The 24,712-nt window shown below is 44.9% G+C and overlaps 1 protein-coding gene across 1 annotated transcript; it reads right to left on the bottom strand.

Annotated features, from left to right (window-relative positions):
* Window positions 1-957: 957 nt before the first annotated feature.
* zgc:153284 (uncharacterized protein LOC751696 homolog) lies at window positions 958-16,418 on the bottom strand. The gene is made up of 3 exons (XM_068019029.1): window positions 16,257-16,418; window positions 3,055-3,222; window positions 958-1,302 (listed from the first exon to the last, which is right to left on the bottom strand). Exons 1-3 carry the CDS (start codon window positions 16,299-16,301, stop codon window positions 1,210-1,212), a joined length of 306 nt encoding a protein of 101 aa, XP_067875130.1. The 5' UTR covers window positions 16,302-16,418; the 3' UTR covers window positions 958-1,209.
* Between the last annotated feature and the right edge of the window lie 8,294 nt (window positions 16,419-24,712).

The following is a 24,712-nucleotide window of genomic DNA, read 5'->3' as shown; positions in this document are numbered from 1 at the left end:
TGGTGCATGTGCAGGCATGACCGATCATGTGTACATGCAGAGGAGGAGAATTAAAAATCTGCAGTTTTCAGAGCCCTCTTGCGAAATCATGCAAAAGGCTGAATTTGACTAAGTTGCTTCTCTCGCGATTAATTTGCAGAGTTGGCATGTTTCATATACATTGGAATATTGTTCATAAACAGCTGGAAACTAATTAGCTAGGAACTAATTGTTATGTGCAAGTGTGCTCCAGGGGCCACATTCACTGCTGTATTGCAGTGATATGACATGTAACGCTACACCATTCTGGAGCAGTCTTTATCAAGCAGCATACAGTTGGGAACTCAATATCTGATATTTCCCAGCATTTGCACTGACTATACACCCCAGTACAAGACATTCAGGATTACTACAGCATTGTCCAATTCAGTAATGAAGACTTAAAAGGGCCAAAGGAATGGAAGGTAATGCTTTTGCACTTTTTTATGCCATCTTATCTATTCCAAAGACTCCTGATACCTCTTCCAGCCATATGGAAGCAATCAGCACAGTTTATAGATAGCTTCAAAATAATGCAAATCTAGCAATGCTGGACTGAACTTCACCAGAAACAAAAAAAAAATCTACCCGGGAAACTGTGCAGTTGTCTCTTAATGCCTCAGAGATGGCAATAAATGTTGCCCTGCCAGTGTTTACCATTTCTCCCTAAAGAAAATTGCTGTCTCAGGAGGTGGACTTTTCAAAATCACATTGTTTATAATTTATTTTTGACCTGGTAACAAGGTTTTTTCTCCCCTGTTTTGGTAAGCGAGGGAAAAGATAACCAATATGCCAAACCCCAACTTCAGAAAAATGCCTCCTGCTGCACCCATGTGATCCTTTTTCTTTTTCACACACCAGTTATCTTTGTAACCTCTCCATTGTTGCAATCAAGATAAATATTACAAATAAAAATGAGAAAAAAAGACTGAGGCAGAATTTATTTGATTTGGGCTTTATATAGGTTGCAATGCTGTAAGCAATGAGGATACATTCAAGAAACTTTCAAAAAAATTAACAGCAAGAGGGCTCAACTTGAGCAAGAAAGGATTGCTTTTGATATTGTTAGACCATGTGCAATCCTGCAGGAAAATTTGCCAGTACTGAAATAATAGTTACTATGGTTAAAAAGAAATTGTATGTGCACGAATTAAAATATTAAACTCATTTGTGTATCTTCGATTCTGTGGATTAATCCTTTTGCGACTGTTCTTGACAGCTATCCACCTTGAAGAACTCCTTTACCTTCTCAAATTCCATAGCCTGGGAAAAGGCCTCATAATCCTGAAAATAATTTCAAAAATGTCAACATTTTCTTCTCCATCAACATATCTCTCCTTTCCTTTTGGCTACTTCTTGAGTTATACTTCCCTGGGTGTCTGACATCCTTCCTTGCTTCACACAGATATCCAATATCCACATGCCAACTGTGACAGTCCTGACATGCTATGTATCCACCCAAGACCTTCTGGGCAAGTGGGGGCACAAAGTTTACTTGGAGTGGAGTGAAGCAGCACCATGGACAATCACAGTGCTGTCCTCACTCGACATTTACTCATTGGCACTCCAGCAGCGGTCACTCAGTCATGAGTAGTGTGAATCCCAGAAAATTTTCTTCTGTAGCAAAAGGCTGTCCTTATATAGCCCTAACTGACTTCCACTAACTTAGCACAGACATAGGATAGTATAACCAACCACAGAGATCCTAATGTTCCCCTCATTGTAGCATTCAAGTTTTTCTTAACTGACTCCAGGCTTTCTGCGTCCATTACTTTATCTGGAAGGTCGCTCCACATGTTGATCATTGTATGAAGAATTTCCTGAGATCAGTCCAACTACCCTCCATGTGAACAAATAATTCTAATCACATTTACCCACCCTGTTTCCATATACCTTCTCCCACCTATCTAATCTTTCCTGGCCCCTAAGGTTCAGGAAACCATCATATTGAGCATTCAGCTACAGAGTTTTTAAAAATCTTAGTTTTTAAGTTCCTCTTGTGCCAGACAGAATTTCTTGGGCCAAGAGAAAAAAATGGATGGCCAGTTCCCAGGCTTCAGCAAATAATGGTATGTCTAATGACTGCAGGACTTTAAGAACAAAAACATTGGTAACTTTGTTGCATTTTTTGATTGATTCCAGCAAGTTTTATTGGATACACTTGCCCTGAGTTTCTTAGAGGTTCCACCAGAAAACAACAGGGACCCATTTGCACCGGATCTCTGCTGTTTCTGACATTTTCTTGTTGGTCTCGTAAAGTGGCAGGTGGAGGTTCCACTATTGCAAGGCCATTGGTATCAAGGGGGCCCTACTATGTGGGGGTTCCTGCCCCCCCAGCTCAGCTGGGACTCAGGAAAGAACTGAAGACTGGTAGGTTGAGTGAAATGAGATGCACTGGCCTCAACATGAGTGAATCCATTGGATGATGTTGGTGGGGTTGGGACAAAATGAAACAGCCTGAATTCTCCAATGATATGGTAAAAATAGCTCATACCAGGGATGCACAGAGGAGTCAGGGTGGAGGGGTTAGGGGTCTGACTAACATCCCCTCCCCCCACCTCAAAAAAGGGCACAAGACAGATTTTCCAGCTTCAAATGGGACAGGCAGAAGCAGGTATGCACTCGTAATGGTCCCTGTGTTGCCAGCTGTATGCAAATAAGGTGCCCTCACAATGCTGCCACAAATTCTGGCAGGGTCAGTGTTGGAGAATACCAGCAGAAATGATCCCAGCAACAACTGGCTAGGAAGAACCATGCAATGGTGTAAACTAGCCACCTCAGATCGTTCTCTGGGGGTGGTTGGGGGACGCTAAGGGGAAGAAGGGTAGCCTTGCATCATATAAAAGATAAAAACTGCTTCTGAACACTGCTGGCCTAACTCAAGCAACAGGCAGCATTGGGACAAAATGACCTTTTAATTGAGTTGCCTATGTTAAGCTACTGAAAAGCAAAGTGTAATGAGAAAAATTGACTTTTTTTTCCTAATTGATTATCTTGTTATAATTAGAACATTCAGGAGGCGAGATTCCAACTTACCCCACAGTATTGGTCACCATTGAATATCTGCGGCACCATCGCTTTGGGATCCCCCATCTTCGCTCTCATTTCCTCTAACAAATTTTTGTCCGTTGATACATCCAGTAATTGGAAGGATATTTTCATTGCAGACAACATGTCAGTGATGCTTCTCTGGTTTTTTTCCAGCTACAATGAATTTTAAAAGCAAGTTATATTAACAATAGTTGTTAATTAAGGATGCAGAATTATAATATTTCTTAATAGAGTTCAGACAGTAGTGTCCCACAAGGATCTGTGTTGAGCCTCAACTATTATTCACTATTTATTAATGACTTGGATAATGGGATAGCCACATATCTAAGTTTGCCAATACACAAAGATAGGCATCATTGTGAGCATTTTAGATAGAAGTGTAAAATTACCAAGATATTAATAGATTAAGTGAATGGGCAAAACTGCAGCATATCGATTGCAATGCAGGAAACTGTGAGGTCATCCACTTTAGACCTATAAAGAACAGAGTAATTTCTAAATGGTGAAAAGTTAGAAACAGTGGAGGTCCAAAGAGACTACGGTGTCCATGTACATAGATTACTAAAATGCCTTGGACAGCTACAGAAAATAATCAGAAGATCTAATGGAATGCTGGCCTTTCTATCTAGAGGACTAGAATAGAAGGAGGTAGAAGTTGTACTAAAATAATATAAAAGCAAAATACTGCGGATGCTGGAAATCTGAAATAAAAACAAGAAATGCTGGAAAAACTTGGCAGGTCTGGCAGCATCTGTGGAGAGAGAAGCAGAGTTAACGTTTCAGGTCAGTGACCCTTCTTCGGAACTGACAAATATTAGAAATGTCAAAGGTTATAAGCAAGTAAAGCGGAGGTGGGGCAAGAGATAATAAAGGAGGTGTAGATAGGACAAGGTCACAGAATAGCTGACCAGAAGGTCGTGGAGCAAAGGCAAGCAATATGTTAATGGTGTGTTGAAAGACAAAGCATTAGTACAGATAGGGTGTTAACGGACTGATAATTGAACAGCAGCAAGTACAAACATGAAAAAACATAAGCAAACTGAACAAACTAAGATGAAATAAAATAAACACGAAAAAAATTTTAAAAAGAAAAAAAAACCTAAAAATAAAAGTAAAATTGGGGGGGCCTGTCATGCTCTGAAATTATTGAACTCAATGTTCAGTCTGGCAGGCTGTAGTGTGCCTAATCAGTAAATGAGATGCTGTTCCTTGAGCTTGCGTTGATGTTCACTGGAACACTGCAGCAATCCCAGGACAGAGATGTGAGCATGAGAGCAGGGGGGAGTGTTGAAATGGCAAGCAACCGGAAGCTCGGGGTCCTGCTTGCGGAGTGAGCGGAGGTGTTCCACAAAGCAGTCACCCAGTCTGCGTTTGATCTCCCCAGTGTAGAGGAGACCACATTGTGAGCAGCGCATACAGTATACCACATTGGAAGAAGTACAAGTAAATCGCTGCTTCACCTGAAAGGAATGTTTGGGGCCTGGGATAGTGAGGAGAGAGGAGGTAAATGAGCAGGTATTATACCTCCTGCGATTGCAGGGGAAGATGTCATGGGAAGGGGACGAGGTGGTGGGGGTAATGGAGGGGTGGACCAGGGAGTCACGGAGGGAACAATCCCTTCGGAATGCTGACAGGGGAAGGGAGGGGAAGATGCGTTTGGTAGTGGCATCAGGCTGGATGTGGCGGAAATGGCGGAGGATGATCCTTTGAATATGGAGGCTGATGGGGTGGAAAGTGAGGACAAGGGGAACCCTGTCGCAGTTCTGGGATGGAGGGGAAGGAGTGAGGGTAGAGGTGCGGGAAATGGACCGGACACGGTTGTGGGCCCTGTCAACCACAGTAAAGGGGAATCCTTGGTTGAGGAAAAAGACATATCAGAAGCACTGTCATGGAAAGTAGCATCATCAGAGCAGATGCGGAGACAGAGAAACTGGGAGAATGGAATGGAGTTCTTACAGGAGGCAGGGCTTGAAGAAGTGGGAAGTTGTACTACAGTAGTGCAAAAGCCATGGTCAGACCACACCTTAGGAAGGATATATTGGTTTTGGAGGGAGGGCAGCATAGATTTATCAGAATACCACCTAATCTCCAAGGGTTAAATTACAAGGGAAAGTTACTCAAACTGCAGTATTCCCGGGAATTTAGAAGATTGAGGGGCAATCTGATCAAAATTTAAGATATTAAAAGGGGAACAAATAGGGTAGAGAGTCAGAAACAATTTTTGCTGGTTGGGGAGTTTAGGACTAGAGAGCATAGATTAAAAATTACAGTCTTTCTGGAGTGAAGTTCAGAAACACTTCTACACACAAAGGGTGACAAAAATTTGGAACTCTCTTTGCAAACTACAATTGATGCTAGATCAATTGTTACTTTTAAATCTGATATTGATTATACCTTTTGTTAACAAAAATCTAAGGGATATGTGGCAAAGGTGGGTTAATGGAATTAGGTCAATGATTTCATTGAATGGCAGAACAGACACAAGGGGTTAAATTTCTTACTCCTGCTTCCAATGTTCCTAATTTGAAGACTGACCTTGGATCAAATTCAATTTCCAAGCCGATCAGTTCAATAAGCAATTGGTTTGATATCTCATTAACAAATCTCTTTTGGGAGGGATAGCCAATCAGTAATTATTATATAACCACCCCATTTCTTAGTGTTCCATCAGTGCTATTTTTATAGACCCACTTTACTGATGTCAAACAATAAAGTCCCTTTTATTTTACCAATGTACTGATGTAATTTTTAATGTATTGGCTAAGCTACTTCAGTATAGTAAAATATTCCAAGGCACTTCAAAGGAGCATAAATCAGGCAAAAAAAATAAACAGTACAGGTAGCCAAAAGCTTGTTTGAAAAGGTAGGTTTTCAGAAGACTTTTAAAGGAGGAAAGAGAGGTAGAGAGGCAGAGAAGTTTAACAAAAGGCAGACAGGGATGGGGCCAGAGACAGTCAAGATGGTGAGACGGGAGATGAGGTGAACTGAGGGGGTGGTGTACTGGTGGTGCAGCCATTTAGAGACTAATAAAGTGAGTTACTAATCCACTTAAAGTACCTCAATCATCAGATCTGTTACTAATACCACCACTTTGATTAAAAAGCTGGTGCAACTTGGCTTCCAACTTTCATTTTTTTAACCGCTTGATTTGTTTTCTTATTTGTTCATGGAATGTGGGCATCACTGGCAATGCCAGCATTTATTGCCCATCTCTAGTTGCTCTGGAGAAGGTGGTGGTGAGCGACCTTCTTGAACCGCTGCTATCTGTATGGTGAAGGTACACCCACAGTGCTGTTAGGGAGGGAGTTCCAGGATTTTGACCCAGCAAGATTGGCAATATAGTTCAGTGAGGATAGGTTGTGACTTGGAGGGGAACTTGCTGGTGGTGGTGTTCCCATGCTCCTCGTGCCCTTGTCTTTCTACAGATTACGGTTTTGGAAGATGCTATTGTAGAAGCCTTAGCAAATTGCTGCAGTGCATCTTGTAGATGGTACATCCTGCATCGACCGCGCACTGTTGGTGGAGGGGGTGAATGTTGAATGTGATGGGCGGGGTGCCAATCAAGTAGGCTGCTATGTCCTGGATGGTGTAAGCTTCTTGAGTGTTGTTGGAACTGTACTTACCCAGGCAAGTGGAAAGTATTTCATCACAATCCTGATTTGTGCCTTGTAGATGATGGACAGGCTTTGATGAGTTAGTGGGTGAGTTACCCAGCCTCTGACCTGCTCTTGTAGCCACTGTATTTATATGGATAGTTCAGTTAAGTTTATATTCAAAGTTATATTCAAGAGGTTGGTGGGGGAATTCTGCGATGGTTAAATGTCAAGGAGAGGAGGTTAGACTTTCTTGTTGTAGATGGTCATTATCTGGCACTTGTGTGGTGCAAATATTACTTGCCATTTATCAGCCCAAGACTGAATGTTGTCCAGGTTTTGCTGCATGCAGGCATGGACTGCTTCATTATCTGAGGAGTTGCGAATGGTGCAATCATCAGCAAACAACCCCACTTCTGACCTAATGATGCAGGGAAGGTCATTGATGAAGCAGTAGAGGATCTTTGGGTCTTGGATACTACCCTGAGGAACTCCTGCAGTGATGCCCTGGGGCTGAGATGATTGACCTCCAACAACCACAACCATCTTCCTTTGTTCTAGGTACAGCTCCTGCTAGTGGAGAGTTTTCCCTTGATTTCCATTAATTTCAACTTTACTAAGGCGCCTTAATGCCACAGTCAAATGTTGCCTTGATATCAAGGGCACTCACTCTCATCTCACCTCTGGAATTCAGCTCTTATGTCCATGTTTGGACCAAAGTGTAATGGGGTCTGGAGCCAAGTGGTCCTGGCAGAACCCAAACTGAGCATTGGTGGGCAGGTTATTGATAAGTAAATGCCACCTGATAGCATTGTCGGTGCACCTGCTATCACTTTGCTGATGATTGAGAGTAGACTGATAGGACAAATCTAATCCAGACAGTTATTGCCCTCCTTTTAGTGGACAGGACATACCTGGGCAATTTTCCACTTTGTCACTTTGTAGCTGTCCTGGAACAGCTTGGCTGGGGGCCCGGCTAGTTCGGGAGCACAAGTCTTCAGTACTACAGTTGGAATGCCATTGGGGCACATAGCCTTTGCTTTACCCTGTGTCTTCAGCCATTTCTTTATATCACGTGGAGTCAAATTGGCTGAGATTCCTGGGAATCTCAGGAGGAGGCTGAAATGGATCATCCACTCAACACTAAGTCAACTGAATATGGTTGCTTCAGCCTTATCTTTTGCACTCACGTGTTAGGCTCCCCCATTTTTGAGGATGAGGATGTTCATGGAGCCTCCTCCTTCCACAAGTTGTTTAATTGTCCACCATCATTCACAACTGGATGTGGCAGAACTGCAGAGCTTTGATTTTGATTGTGAGATCACTTAACTCTGTCTGTGGAGTGCTGCTTTGGCATGCATGTAGCATGCATGTAGTCCTGTGTTGTAGCTTCACTAGGTTGGCACTTCATTTTTAGGTATGCCTGGTGCTGCTCCTAGCATGCTCTCCTGCATTCTCTTTGAAACAGGGTTGGTCCTGTCTTGATGGTGATGGTAGAGTGAAGGATGTGCTAGGCCACGAGGTTACCGATTGGGGTGAAAACAATTCTGCTGCCGCTAATGGTCCACTGTGCCCAGTTTTGAGTTGCTAGTTCTGTTCTGAATCTATCCCATTAAACAAAAAGTTGTGCCATACAGCATGATGGAGGTTGTCCTCAGAGTGAAGACAGGACTTCCTCTCCACAAGGATTATGCAGTGGTCATTCCTACCAATATTGCACAGACAGATGCATTTGCGACAGGTAGATAGGAGAGGATGGGGTCAAGTAGGTTTTGCCCTTGTGTTGGTGTTCTCATTACCTGCTGCAGGCCCAGTCCGGCTGACATGTCCTTCAGGACTCGGCCAGCTCTGTCAATAGTGGTGCTATCGAGTCACTGTTAGTGATGGACACCCCAGAGTACATTCTGTGCCCTTGCTGCCATCAGTACTTCTTCCAAGTTTTCAACATGGAGGAGTACTGACTCATCAGCTGAGGGAAGGCGGTAGGTGGTAATCAGTTGGAGGTTTCCTTGCCCATGTTTGACTTGATACCATTAGCTCTCATGGGGCTTTGGAGTGAATGTTAAAGATTCACTGGGCCACTCTCTCCGAACTGTGTACCGCTGTGCACCAAACTCTTCTGGGTCTGTCCAGCCAGTGGCAAGAGTCTGGGAAGTTGCTTTACTAGTCTGTGGCACAGGTCTCCCAATGTTGGCACAAATCCCTAGATGTTTGTGAGGACTTTGCAGATCTCTTGTACATCTCCCTTCTCACCATTAGAACACTGCCTGCAGCTTTCTAGGTTGCAAGTTTGTCTCTAAGAGCTATTACTTTCCTATCCTCTTTAAGATCCTTCTTAAAACCTTGCTCTTTGATCAACATTATCACCCTTGCTAATCTCTTCTCGGCATTCATTTTTCTTTAAGCCTCTGTGGAGATGCCTTGGGGCTTTTTTCCTATCAGCTGTGGCTCAGTTGGTAACACCTTCTCTTGGGAAACAGAGGTTGTGGGTTCAAGTATCACTGCAAAATGTGGGCACAAAAATTAAAACGGACACTCCAGAGCAGCGATTTCTCAGTGCTATACTATCTAAGCTGCCAGCTTTCCGGTGAGATATGAAACTGATGCCCAGTCTGCTCTCTCAGGTGAACATAAGAGATCCCATGACAGTATTCTGTCAGTGGCGCAGTGGTTAGCATCACAGCCTCACAGCTCCAGCGACCCGGGTTCAATTCTGGGTACTGCCTGTGTGGAGTTTGCAAGTTCTCCCTGTGTCTACATGGGTTTCCTCCAGGTGCTCCGGTTTCCTCCCACAACAAGACTTGCAGGTTGATAGGTAAATTGGCCTTATAAATTGCCCCTAGTATAGGTAAGTGGTAGGGGAATATAGGGACAGGTGCGGATGTGGTAGGAATATGGGATTAGTGTAGGATTAGTATAAATGGGTGGTTAATGGTCGGTACAGACTCGGTGGGCTGAAGGGCCTGTTTCAGTGCTGTATCTCTAAATCTAAATCTAAAAATCTAAAAAAAAAGTTGGGGAATTGCCCTGGTGTTCTGGCCAATATTGATCCCTCAATTAACATCACAAAAAACACAGATTATCTGGTTATTAACATATTGCTACTTATGGGAGCTTGCTCTGTGTAAATTGGATGCCTCTTTTCCTATATTACAACAATGACTATACTTAAAGTAATAAACCAGTTGTAAAGCACTTTGCGACATGCTGTGGTTGTAAAAGGTTCTACACAAATGCAAGTCCTTATTTCTTTTTTTCCAATATATACTTTATCCATAAAAATCTGTAAAAAAACATTACGTGACAGTGCCAAAAAGCACCAAGTCAAACAATACAAAGAGTGCAAAGGAGATCAGTTTCCTTCAATACAGCAGTGAGTTGCCTCATAACCCTTCCATTTCATTTTACATGCCATGTACATTTTACAGCAAACAAATATTATCTGGATACAGTTTGAGGGGTTTTCCATGGATCCAGCCCCTCAGTTCAGCTTGGTGGGGGGGACCTTACACTGTGGTCTTTCCCCATTGAGCCTTTGCTGCGGCTGCCCCAAGCTTTAGTGCGTCCCTCAGCACGTAGTCCTGGACCTTGGAATGTGCCAGTCTGCAACACTCAGTCGTGGACAACTCTTTGCGCTGGAAGACCAGCAAGTTTCAGGCAGACCAAAGGGCGTCTTTCACCGAATTGATAGTCCTCCAGCAGTAGTTGATGTTTATCTCGGTGTGCGTCCCTGGTAACAGCCCGTAGAGCACAGACTCCTGTGTTACAGAGCTGCTTGGGATGAACCTCGACAAAACCCACTGCATCTCTTTCCACACCTGCTTTGCAAAGGCACATTCCAGAAAGTGGTGGGCAACCGTCTCTTCCCCTCCACAGCCACCTCAAGGACATTGTGCGGAGGGTGTGAGACTCCGAGCATGCAGGAAGGATCTGACGGGGAGGGCTCTTCTCATCACCAGCCAAGCTACATCTTGGTGCTTGTTTGAAAGTTCTGGTGATGAGGCATTCTGCCAAATGACTTTGGCAATCTGCTCGGGGAACCATCCAACAGGATCCACCATCTCCTTTTCCCGTAGGGCCTTGAGGACATTCCGTGCAGACCACTGCCTGATGGATCGGTGGTCAAAGGTGTTTTTCCGCAGAAACTTTTTCACGAAGGATAGGTGGTACGGCACAGTCCAACTGGATGGAGCGTTCCGCAGCAATGTGACCAGGCCCATCCTTCGCAACACCGGGGACAGATAGAACCTCAGCACGTAGTGACACTTGGGTGTTTGCGTACTGGGGATCTACACACAGCTTGATACAGCCGCACACGAAGGTGGTCATCAGGATGAGGGCGATGTTGTGTACATTTTTCCTACCCTTATCCAGAGGTTTGAACATCGTGTCCCTCCGGACCCGGTCCATTTTGCATCCCCATATGAAGCGGAAAATGGCTCAGGTGACTGCCACAGCGCAGGAGTGGGGTATGGGCCAGACCTGCGCCACGTACAGCAACAACGTGAGCACCTCGCATCTGATGACCAGGTTCTTACCCACAATGGAAAGATCGCTGCTCCCACATGCTCAGTTTATGGTATATCCTGACGACACGCTCCTTCCAGGTTTTGGTACACGCCTTCCGAACCATATCCCCAGCACCTTCAGGTAGTCTGACCCAACGGTGAAGGGCACAAAGGATCGGTCAGCCCAGTTCCCAAAGAACATGGCCTCGATCTTGCCGTGGTTAACTTTGGCTCCCGAGGCCAGTTCGAACTGGTCGCAGATGCTCATCAGTCTGTGCACGGACATCGGAGCCGAGCAGAAGACGGCGACGTCGTCCATGTACAGGGAGGTTTTAACCTGAGTGCATCCACTGCCTGGGATTGTCACCCTTCTTATGCTCGCATCCTTCCTAATAGACTCAGCAAAGGGTTCAATACAGCAAATAAACAAGACAGGGGAGAGAGGACAGCCCTGTCTGACTCCAGATTGGATCGGGAAACTTTCTGATTCCCACCCACTGATTCAAACTGCGCTACTGATGTTTGGACCGAATTGCAGATTCCCTCCCCAAACCCCATTTTGGAGAGCATGTCCATCATGTAGGTTTGCGATATCCTGTCAAAAGTCTTCTCCTGGTCCAGGCTGATGAGGCAGGTGTCCACCCTCCTGTCCCGTACATAGGTGATCGTATCCCTGGGCAGCGCGAGGCTATCAGATCTTCCTGCCGGGTACAGTGCAGGTCTGGTCAGGGTGAATCACCAACTCCAGAGCAGACTTGACTCGACTGGCGATGAATTTGGACAGAATCTTGTAGTCAACATTAAGCAGTGAGATGGGTCGCCAATTTCTGCCCTCTCCCCCTTCCACTTGTAGATGAGGGTGATGATGCCTTTCCTCATGGATTCTGACATGCTGCCGGCCAGAAGCATGCTCTCGTATACTTCCTGCAGGTCTGGGCCGACCCAGTCCCACAGGGCCGAATACAACTCAACCAGTAAGGCATTGCTTCCGGGAGTTTTACTCATCTCGAAGGACTTGACGGCCTTTGTCAGCTCGTCCAGAGTTAGCGGCTTGTCCAGTCTCTCCCTCATGCCGTCATCTAAGATCTCTGTGATAGATGAAAGGAAGGACTGGGAGGCTCTGCTGTCTGTGGGCTTCGCGTCATGCAGCCCAGCATAAAAGGAGTTGGTGATCCTTAGTATGTCGGACTGCGAAGACGTTACCGAGCCATCCTCTTTCTTCAGGCTGTTGATCAGAGCTTTCTCTCTGTACCTTTTGGAAGATGTAACACGAGCACATCTCACCCTGCTCAATGGAGCAGACTCTGGACCGGAAGATGATCTTGGAGGTCTCCGTGGCAACAGCGAGGCCTGCTGGCTCGTCGCCTCATGGAGGTCCTCCTTGACCTCGACCCCCATTGACTGCAGCCGGAGCAGATTTTGCATACTTTTCTGGGGTTGGGACGTTACCCCATTGTCTCTCTCTCGCCCGCTGAACACCTTTGTGGATGAAGAACCTCTTGATGTTCTCCTTGATTGCCTCCCACCAGTGAACTGCAGACTCAAATGGGGTTTCACGGTTCTCCAACCTTTGTAATTCCTTTTGAGTTCCTCAACGTCCTCTGGGGTTAGCAGTGTAGCATTGAGCTTCCATGTCCCTCTGCCAACCCACTGGTCATCCTGTAAGTGACAGTCGGCCAGTAAGAGGCAATGGTCGGAGAAGAACACCGGCTTGACGTCGGTGGATCCGACCGTGACAGCACGACACAAACAGGAAGTCAATCCTGGAACGGGCAGACCCGTCCGATCTTGACCATGTGTATCTGCGCTGCGCTCCGTCTGCAGGTTTGAAGAGATCGTGCAGCTTGGCATCTTTTACTGTTTCTATTAGGAATCTGGACGTAGTGTCCAGTTTGCTGTCGTCACTGCTGGATTGTCCAGCTGCATCGATGATGCAGTTGAAGTCACCGCCTAGAATGACCGGCCTGGATGTCGCCAGCAGCAGCGGGAGCTGCTGGAAGACGGTCAGCCGCTTGTTGCATTGAACTGGGGCGTACACGTTGATCAACCGGAGCGTAGCAATTTTGTATATTATATCTGCTACGAGGAGTCGACCACCCACCACCTCCTTAACTTCGGAGATGGTGAAGTTACCTTCCCGCAGCAGAATACCTAGGCCGGAGGAACGGGAATCATTACCCCCCGACCAGATCGATGGCCTGTGGGCCCACCATCGCCTGTCGGTGCTGAGGTGTGGTATTCCACACTCCTGCAGAAATAGTAGTTCGGCTGTGACATTGGCGAGGTAATCCAAGGTTGAAACACATTGCGTAGTGGATTTAATGCGAACTAAATTGTTAATTGAAGCAATCTTGATACCCATTTTTAAGTTAGTTTTTGCTTCCCATACCATTTGTCCTTGCTGGTCCCAGTCCTTCGGTATGTTCCTGCATACCCATAATGTACACAAGCTGTTTCACAATTGTTGGGCTCAGAAACCCCGCCTGGTTTTTCATGCAGGGCTTGTTCTGCTGGGGTGACATCAGGGGCAGGGGGGGGGGTGGGGTAGTGGGGGGTCTTGTAGGCAGCAAGGATTGGGCTGTCCTCTGCTGTTCCCCTCTGTTCCTCCTCGAAAACATCACTGCTCCTGGCTTCCCAGAGCTGCAGTACACCAGACGTGTCATTGATCTCAGTGTCCCAGAGCTGGGATGCGTTGGGCATGTCACTAGGTTCGGCACTTTGGGTTTGAGGCGCACTGGGCCCATCACAGCTTCCAGTGCCCCGGAGCTGGAGGGCTTTATCTTCCAGCTCCTTGGAGTTCTGCCGCTTCTTTTGCAGGTGCCATTGTTCCGGCACTTCCTCGTCCAGTGAAGAGGAGCTGCTGTAGTCTGTCTCAGACGGTAGCCTCCTCTCACCACTGGTTTGGGTGGTAGCCTTTTCTGCTTTTGGAGGTTATTTCTTTGTGGTTTTCCTTTGTACCACTTGCCACTGACCTGTTTGTCCTTCTGCTGCCACCTCCTCCATTGATTCTGTCTATAGAGGAGGGGTTTCAGGGCTCGGGGTAGGTGTTGGGTCGCTGGTGGCTGCTGCCTCCCCTTTCTTCTCCTTCTCAGGTAGACTTTCCTCACTGCGGAGAGGGTTGCTGGTCTCCTTCCCAGCACCAGACGCATTCACCGTTCCTTCTCCCGGCCTTTCCTTGGACCTTGCCGCCTGAGCAAAACTGAGGCAGCGTTTGGGGCAGGTTTTGTAGAGGTGACCTGCCTCACCGCACAGGTTGCAACACTTACTCTGCTTACAGTCCTTGGTCTGATGGCCTTCCTTCTTGCAGTTCTTGCAGACGACTGTGCTGCAGTTAGCTGCCACGTGACCAGATTTGCCACAGGTGCGACAAACTCTGGGCTGCCCAGCGTAGACTAAGCAGCTTCGACTTCCCCCAATAGCGAAGCTAGAGGGAGGGTGGATGATAGCTCCACTGGCATCGACATTCAAGGTCATCTTGACCTGCGGCTTGCTGGTCCAAATCCCAAAGGGGTCCTTGACATCAGTGCTGCTGCCGGCCACCTTGACGTACCTGGTGAGAAAGGTGAGTACATCCACCACAGGAACATGGGGGTTGTAGAGGTGAATCGTCACCACCCGGTCACGTTGTCACCAATGCATGAAGAGTGGCTCCGCTGTGAGGATTGAGAGCGACGGCAGGTTTCCCTTCTCCTTAAACACCTTCAGGAACTTGATGCATCCCGCCACATTCTTGAACGTCACGTTGAAATATCCACTGCTGGGGAAATCCTGCAGGCAGAAGATGTCCGTAGCTTGGAATCCACAGCAATCAATGAGGATTCTCTTGATGAAGAAGGTACGATCAACAGGTGCATCTCCTTCTTCATCCTTCACCACCACCCGAACGGTATTACGCACTCCCTGGCCTGAAGTTCTACAATTGGTTACTGCCATTTTACTCAAAGCATACCTGGAACAGGATCAAAGGCCACTGGATCATGGTCTCTCCCCTGCCAAGTCCTTATTTCTTTATCATGTTTATAATTGCAAGTTAATTTAAAGAAAGACTTGCATTTATGTAATGCCTTTCACGCTCTCATGATGTCCCAAAGCACTTTACAGCCAACAAAGTACTTCTGAAGTGTAGTCACTGTTGGAATGTAGTAAATGCGGCAGCCAATTTGCATCCAGCAAGCTCCCATCAACAGCAATGTGATAATGACCAGATCATTTGTTTTTTGCCCTGCTGATTGAGGGATAATGATCAGGCAGGACACCAGAAATAACAACACCCTTGCTCTTTAAAATAATGCCACGGGATCTTTTATATCCAGCTAACAGGGCAGGCGGGACCCCACCCCAGGGAATCTGAACCTCAAGTTTTTAAATCAGCTGATGTAGGAAAAGAGAGTCAAATGGTGGCATTCATACCCGATCAAATATCTAACCACACTGGTTTAAAACTGCGCCAACTGAAGCAAATTTGACTTTATATCGAGTTGCTACATGTTGAGGGAAAGTTAATTCGTTTTACTCCACTCAGTTGTATTACCACACCGTCTGACTCACTGCTCCCTTTCGCCAAACCTCGCAAGTTAAACGCAAGGAATATATATCCCAAAAGATCTCCCGTAACAATTAGAGTCCGCACAATGAAGACCATTCTATTAGTCGGGTTCTATGTATTTTAGGTAAATATTCTGACTTATTATTTTGCGGTGCCTTTCTCCAATCAGTATTATTATTTCAGGGTCTATACGGTTTTTTTAGCGTCTGATTTTTTCTGAATTCAAACAATTTCCATGGACTTTGACATAACTATTTCCAAAGTTAGAATTATTTTCATTTCCAAATAGTTACTTCCGCAATTTTGCATTTCGCAAAACATAATTCTTCCGTTTTCCTAATTTCACGGAACCGCTTTACCCCTTGTTAATTTTTTTGTGTCTCACCAGCATTGAGAATGTTTCAGCTAAACACTGAGTAAATCCACACAATATGTAATTAAAGTTTACAACTATTAAGTAGACACAAGACTTACATTTCAATAAAGGGTAGTGCGGGAAAAAAGTGACACAAAGTAGTTAACAGATAATTGAATAAATACCGAAATCGTTGAAGTGATGCTGGTGTAATAAACAATGACGACCATGGTAAAGGATTCGGAGTTCAATTTAACCGGACCCAGGCGAGTTGCAGACAGTTTAACGTTCTGTCACTTCAACACAAAACGGCAGCCTCGCCCTTGTTCCTGTTTCCAAACGGTAAAATACAATGTACGCAAGTCATTTGCATTGTGAAAAAAATGGAAGGGGCGGAGGCTTACTAATACATCTTTAACGATTATTTTAGCATGAAGTAAATTTTACTTAAGCAGATCTTGCTGAAAGGTTCAGTTAAAACATTTTTTAAGAAGCTAAACTCAACTTTTTCTTTAAGACCACTTTACAGCAAATATTTGGGGCTGTAAATTTAAAGGGTTTGTAGCTCAGTGGGTCTATTGGTATCTGCAACTGATCTTCTATTGTGCAGCACATAGAGTCTTGCTCATATATATGTCATGCCAGGCCCCATCTCCCAAGAATGAGGCACATTAATTTTGTCATGAACATTGATTTTAAGCTCTTACTGGAGCGAAGAAAGGACTTGTTAAACAGATCAGCCGTGGCTGGAAAAGACATTTGCATTTTAACAGACAGTGTTTGGAAGAACAAAGCAGCCATTCCCTGACACATTCAACCCACAATGGACTTTTGATCACCAGATGTTGAAGGTGGGGGAGCTTGCATTCCAGGTTGACTGCTAAGATGGCCAAATACACAAACAGACATGGTCAAACCAGCTAGTCACATGACTAATCTGCTGGGTAACCTGAGTTTTTCAATTTGTACAAACAGTTTGGGCAGAAAGTAGAATGCCCCAGGACTGAGAAGATCTCTCCTGGCTGGCTCGCCACAGTCTCTCCTGTCTGCCTGCTCCCATCTCTTTCTCACAAGCCTCTGAATGCACTGAAGGACATCACTGCATGAGTTCCTCAGGATAGTGTCCTAGACCAACTGCCATTGTGGGTTGAATGTGTCAGGGAATTGCTGTTTTGTCCTTCCAAACACCGTCTGTTAAAATGCAAATGTCTTTTCCAGCCACGGCTAATCTGTTTAACAAGTCCTTTCTTCATTCTAGTAACGGTTTAAAATCAATGTTCATGACAATGTCCTAGCTGCTTCATCAATGACCTAAATTCAACTATAAGGTCAGAAGTGGGAATATTCGCTGATGATTGCACAACGTTCAGCACCATTCGCCACTCCTCAGATACATAGAAACATAGAAAAATAGGAGCAGGAGTAGGCCCTTCGAGCCTGCTCCGCCATTCAATACGATCATGGCTAATCATCCAAAATCAGTACTGTTCCCGCTTTCTACCCATATCCCTTGATCCCTTTAGCCCTAAGAACTATATCTTACTGTTTTCTGTGGTAGAGAATTCCACAGGTTCACTACACAGGGTGAAGAAATCCCTCATCTAAGTCCCAAATGGCTTACCCCTTATCCTTAGACTGTGACCCCTGGTCCTGGACTCCCCCACCATCAGGAACATCCTTCCTGCATCTGGTACTGAAGCAGTCCATGCAAAAATGCAGCCAGACCTGGACAATATCCAGGTTTGGGCTGTTAAGTGGCAAGTAACATGTGCGTCACACAAGTAACAGGCAATGACTATCTCCAACAAGAGAGAATCTAACCATCTCCCATCATTCAATGGCATTACCATCGTTGAATACCCCACTATCAATATCCTAGGGGCTAGCATTGACCAGAAACTGAATTGGAGTAGTCATATATATACCGTGGCTACAAGAGCAGGTCAGAGGCAGGGAATCCTGCGGTGAGTAACTCCTGACCTCCTGACTCCCCAAAGCCTGTCCACCATCTACAAGGCACAAGTCAGGAGTGTGATGGAATACTCTCCACTTGCCTGGATGGGTGCAGCTCCAACATCACTCAAGAGGCTCGACACCTTCCAGGACAAAGTAGCCCACTTAATTGACACACCATCCACAAACATTCACTCCCTCCATCACCGACGCACAGTGGCAACAGTGTGTACCATCTACAAGATGCACTGCAGCAATGCACCAAGGCTCCTTCAACAGCATCTTCCAAAGCTGCGACCTCTACCAACTAGGACAAGGGCAACAAATGCATGGGAACACCACTGCCTGCAAGTTCCCGTCCAAATCACACACCATCCTGACTTGGAACTATATCGCTGTTCCTTCACTGTCGCTGGGTCAAAATCCTGGAACTCCCTTCCTAATAGCACGGTGGGTGTACGTAACTCATATGGACTGCAGCGGTTCAAGAAGGCAGCTCACCACCACCTTCTCAAGGGCAATAAGGGATGTGCGAAAATGCTGGCCTAACCAGTGACGCCTACATCCCACGCATGAATAATAAAAAAAGACACATGAACCCCAAGAGAGAAAAGTCTCCTACAGCGAACAAGGTTTAAGAAGAATGCTGGGCCCCAATGAAAAGCAAGATCAATCTACAATCAAGGACTCTGCAGTGAGCTTGAAGAACCGGAACAACATCTCTTCAGATATTGCCTCTAACCTTTCCACTTTATTTTTCTTCTGCTCTTTTCTGTCTTTATTTGCATGTGTGAATCGTATATGCATGCTAGTGTGGGGCATGGCGTATATCCGTAAATGTTAACCAAATTAGAGTTTATGTTTAATAAATTTCAACTGCATATCATCATTCCTTCACTGTCGCCAGGTCAAAATCCTGGAACTCCCTTCCTAACAGCACTGTGGGTGTACCTACCTCACATGGACTGCAGCGGTTCAAGAAGGCAGCTCACCACCACCTTCTCAAGGGCAATTAGGGATGGACAATAAATGCTGGCCTGGCCAGCGACACCTCCATCCCATGAATGAATAAAAAAAAACTTTTCTTCTTTAAACCTAAGAAAGCCTGTTTGTGCTGGTTTCTTTGCCTTATACTTTGAAAGTATTGACAAGGATTCACCAAGGGGGAGCTAAAAACACAGTGTGTTTAAAACAAAACCCTGTTACAGTAACAGGTGAAGGCTGAAAGGGAACCCTAAACACCTTTCTCACCTGGTCGTAACAATATATAAAACACTGCCTCAGAAAGAACATTTAAACATATCAAACATGGAATAGCCTGACTTTACACAGATGTCATTCACTCTGATCTTCCAAAACATCAGTCTTGAGACACCTACCTGTGGAGGAGTGGGAACTTAAACATCTGAGGGATGTCTACACATCTGACTCTGGCAACCTTTTGCAAGAAAATAAATAACGCATCATTTAACACACCATCATAGTATGAGAGATACAGACTAGACTGAAGAACTGCTGCAGATCTATCAAGGTACCTGAAGCATGCATCCAGAATACCAATTTTGGCGACATCATGAATCTTGTTATATTGGTGTTTATCTGGAATCCAAAGGATTCAGCTTGAGGTCACTGTGGGACAAGGTAGCCCTGAAGTTCAAAAAAGACACCTTTTTTTTCAGCAACCAACAGCAGTAGCAGTAGGTGCAGCAGGCTATTAAGAAGGCAAGTGGCATGTTGGCCTTTATTGCAAGGGGATTGGAATAGAGGAATGAAAAGGTCTTACTAAAATTGTACAGGGCTTTGGTGGGACCGCACCTGGAATACTGTGTGCAGTTTTGGTCTCCACATTTAAGAGGGGAATTCTTGCATGAGGAAAAAGCAAATGGAGTTGAAGAAAAAAATCAGCCATGATCTAATTGAAAGGTGGAGCAGACTTGAGGGGCTGAATGGCCGTCTCCTGTTCCTATTGTTCCTATAATTATGAGGAGTTTTGATAAGATACGTAGGGAAAAACAATCTCACTGGTTGCTGAGTCAGCAACCAAAATGCAGAAATGTTGTTAAAATCAAGGTGGAAACAGAATCTGTTACGACCTTAGTAAAGGTCACCTACTTTAAAACAAGGCCGATTAAAGAATTACCAAGATTTCACTTACAAAGACTTTTACTACAACAACTGAACTGAAACTCAACATTAAATGAACAGTACTTAATAGATAGCTAACACACTAAATTACAGAGAAGGGAATTTCCCATTAACTTATTAACACACTCGAAAACCCCAAACCACATTTATACATTACACAGTGTTCTCTGTGAAAAAGATCTCCTTGCATTTAAAAGTCCCAAACTCCTCCCAGCTGCAATGGGTTGGATCTCCCAGTGTCCTTCTCAAAGCCAACATCCTCTTTGCTCCCGTCTTCCGAGAATATTCTACTGGACTTGCGTTAATAAGGAAATCTCTGGTGACCCTGTTGGTCTTTACTCCTCCATAAACCTTGAGCCTTTGAACCAGGTTCAAATCTCAGCATCCTTTTGCTGTATCAGAAACAGTTCACTGGCTTCTCTCTCTCTCTCTCTCTCTCTCTAGGCTGCACAGCTGACTGCTGGTCTTCGTTTCTTCCTTTGAGCCTCCAGACCTAGGAAAGCCTCTTGAATTTATCCAGATCAAAAGACAATAGCCGTTTGCCAATTTCACAATTCTCAGAGACCATAAATCTGACCATAGCAAAACCACCTAGGCCTTCCTTTATTTCCAGGTGTTAAAAATTGCAACTCAAATCTGCATTTTAGAGTCTTTTTTTAATTCATTCATGGGATATGAGCGTCACTGGCTAGGCCAGCATTTATTGCCCATCCCTAATTGCATGGCTTGCTAGGCCATTTCAGAGGGCATGTAAGTGTCAACCATATTGCTGTGGATTTGGAGTCACATGTAGGCCAGACCAGGTAAGGATAGCAGATTTCCTTCCCTAAAGGACATTAGTGAACCAGATGGGTTTTTACAACAATCATTTCATGGCCATCATTAGACCAGCTTTTTTAAATTCCAGATTTATTAATTGAATTGAATTTAAATTCCACCTTTGGCTGTGGTGGGATTTGAACCCATGTCCCCAGAGCAATACTCTAGGTCTTTGATTTACTAGTCTAGTGACAATACCACAACGCCACCTCCTCCGCTATTTACAATTTGTGAGTCTGGGAGAGTGAAACACATTATCCTTCAGGTGTTAAAACCTTGCAGCCTGCTTTCAAAAGGGTCTTTCATCTGGGTTCCTTGTTCTCATAGTAACCAAGGCCCCTGGTTTATCTCTAAGGAGAATTTTTTATGAGGTCACATGTTTCCTCTGAACGTCCATTTTATACTGCATTAAAGATCACAGTTTTTAAAACATATCCATACTACGATATCCAGCACTCATAACAGAATTCATAACAATTCTTAAAAGGGAAATGGATAACGGTTTGAACAAAAGTTTAAAAGCAGAGGAATGGGACTAAGCAGATAGTTCTTTTATTGAGCTAATGCAGTTCCAGGCAGCTGAATGGCATCCTGTGCTGTTAAATGTTATGATTCTATGAATTGCTAGACACATTGGTCAGTTTCCCAAAAAGGTACAGCAGAAATCTATAAACCTTCTACTCTACCTGGTGTGCTATTCCACCCCAAACCACACAAGGAAGTCACGAATAATATTTCACCTCGTGGACCTCACAATGAGGTTTGCAATTTATGATATGCCTCATAACTGTGCTCTCTTACTGGCAGCGCATCACCACATTAATTGGCTGAATGTTTTCATGGCAGTTAGAGAATATTGTTGAATGTGTGACCAATGACAGAGAATAGGAAACCAGGGAATCATGTCCAAATGAAATTACAATCCATGCCCATTTTTAGTGAACCTATTAAAGGGGTAAGTGTAATAGAATCACAGACTGCCCGAAAGAAGTTAAGGAAAAAAATACATGTTAAGGCTGGTGAAGTGTTCATTCCAACAGATATACTTATGTGCAGCAGGATCCTAGCTTATTCATTTTATGTCCCTAATGTCTCCCACTTGTGGAAATAGAGCCAAATTCATCTAATCTAGGGGTGTCCAATCTTTTCGTGTGAGCGGCCACATTACAAATTTTTTCTTACGTAGGGGTTGATGAGCAAATTTTGGAAGGATAAAGGCGTTCAAAATTTATTTTACTATTAATCAAAACAACAAAAAAAATGTGCATTTTTGTGACCAAGCTTTAAATGATTTACTATGTTGGACACTGATTTAGTGAGATACCTGGCGTTGTTTTGCTTGCACAAGTTATCAATATCTGCCAGCACACTTGATGTAGTGATGCAGAGTATTCCAGATAGATGTTCATCTGTCAGGAGTGATCGTGATCACTCTCTTTCGCCCCCTCTTGATGTGTCTGTCTCTCTCTCTCCCCATTTCTCTGAGTCTGTCTTCTCTCCCCCCCCCCACCACCTCACCCTCACCCCAGTGTCTGCCTCTCTCCTTCTCTCTTGGCAGGACTAGACCGCAAGCCTCTGGCTCACCTTCACTTTAATCAACATGCTGTCGGTGCTTAGGCTCACCTCACGTCTCTGTCTTGACCCGTTCCACTCATTAACCATAAAGGATAAAAATAAGGAACTGCACCCGAGAAGAAAGAAATAAATGATATACACACTGTGAACAGTGTTGAAATGGCTGAGGTTATGAACATACATACGAACTGGAACTGTATAAAACGCTGGTTAGGCCCCAGCTGGAGTATTACATAAAGTTCTGGTCACGACATTACAGGAAGGACATAACTGCTCTGGAGAGAGTACAGAGGAGATTTACAAGAATGTGTTGACAGTGCTTGAAAGTTGCAGCTATGAGGAAAGATAGGATCAGCCAGGGTTGTTTTCCTTGGAACAGAGGAGGCTGAGGGGTGACTTAATTGAGGTGTACAAAATTATGAGGGGCCTAGATAGAGTACTGGGGGCACAGATTTAGGTGATTGGTAGAAAGATTAGAGGGGACATGAGGAAAACGTTTTTCACCCAGAGGGTGTTGGGTGTCTGGAATTCACTGTCAGGAACAGTGGTGGAGGCAGAAACCCTCAACTTATTTAAAAGGGACCTGGACATGCACCTAATGTGCTGTAACCAGCAAGGCTATGGACTAAGTGCTGGAAGGTGGGATTAGATTGGGCAGATACTTTTTTCAACCGGCACAGACACGATGGGCTAAATGGCCTCCTATAGTGCTGTAATTTTTCTATGGCTCATTGAACATATGACTTAGGAGCAGGAGTAGGCTATTCGGCCCCTCGAGCCCGCTCCACCATTCTATAAGATCATCGCTGAGCTGTTTGTGGAAACAACTCCACTTTCCTGCCTACCCCGATACCCTTTGACTCACTTGTTTGTCAAGAATCTGTCTACCTCCGTCTTAAAAACATTCAATATCCCTGCCTCCACCGCTCTCCGGGCAAGAGAGTTCCACAGACTCACGACCCTCTGAGAGAAACAATTTCTCCTCATCTCTGTATTAAATGGGAGACCCCTTATTTTACAACGGTGCCCCTGAGTTTTTAGTCTCTCCCACAAGGGGAAACATCCTTTCAACATCCACCCTGTCAAGTCCCCTCAGGATCTTAAATGTTTCAATAAGATCACCTCTCATTCTTCTAAATTCCAATGAATATAGACCCAGTATAAAAACAAGAAATGCTGGAACCACTCAGCAGGTCTGGCAGCATCTGTGGAAAGAGAAGCAGAGTTAACATTTCGGGTCAGTGACCCTTCTTCGGAACTGACAAATATTAGAAATGTCACTGGTTATAAGCAACTGAGGTGGGGGTGGGGCAAGAGATAACAAAGGAGAATGTGTAGATTGGACAAGGCCACATAGCTGACCAAAAGGTCATGGAGCAAAGGCAAACAATGTGTTAATGGTGTGTTGAAAGACAAAGCATTAGTACAGAATAGGTGTTAATGGACTGAATATTGAACAGCAGCAAGTGCAAACATGAAAAAAAACAGTGGGTAAGCAAACTGAACAAACTAAGATGAAATGAAATAAATGCAAAAAAAAAAATGTAAAAAATGTAAAAAAGAAAAAATAACTAAAAATGAAAGTAAAATGAGGGGACTGTCATGCTCTGAAATTATTGAACTCAATGTTCAGTCTGGCAGGCTGTAGTGTGCCTAATCGGTAGATGAGATGCTGTTCCTCCAGCTTGCGTTGATGTTCACTGGAACACTGCAGCAATCCCAGGACAGAGATGTGAGCATGAGAGCAGGGGGGAGTGTTGAAATGGCAAGCAACCAGAAGCTCAGGGTCCTGCTGGCGGAGTGAGCGGAGGTGTTCCGCAAAGCAGTCACCCAGTCTGCGCTTGGTCTCCCCAATGTAGAGGAGACCACATTGTGAGCAGCGAATACAGTATACTACATTAAAAGAAGTACAAGTAAATCACTGCTTCACCTGAAAGGAGTGTTTGGGGCCTTGGATAGTGAGGAGAGAGGAGGTAAATGGGCAGGTATTACACCTCCTGCGATTGCAGAGGAAGATGCCATGGGACGGGTACGAGGCGTTGGGGGTAATGGAGGAGTGGACCAGGGTGTCGCGGAGGGAATGATCCCTTCGTAATGCTGACAGGGGAAGGGAGGGGAAGATGCGTTTGGTAGTGGCATCACGCTGGAG

This window comes from Heterodontus francisci, chromosome 3, assembly GCF_036365525.1.
Source record: "Heterodontus francisci isolate sHetFra1 chromosome 3, sHetFra1.hap1, whole genome shotgun sequence".
NCBI classification, from domain to species: Eukaryota; Metazoa; Chordata; class Chondrichthyes; order Heterodontiformes; family Heterodontidae; genus Heterodontus; species Heterodontus francisci.
Note: the sequence above shows the minus strand (reverse complement) of the source record. Positions and strands in the feature narration are given on the sequence as shown.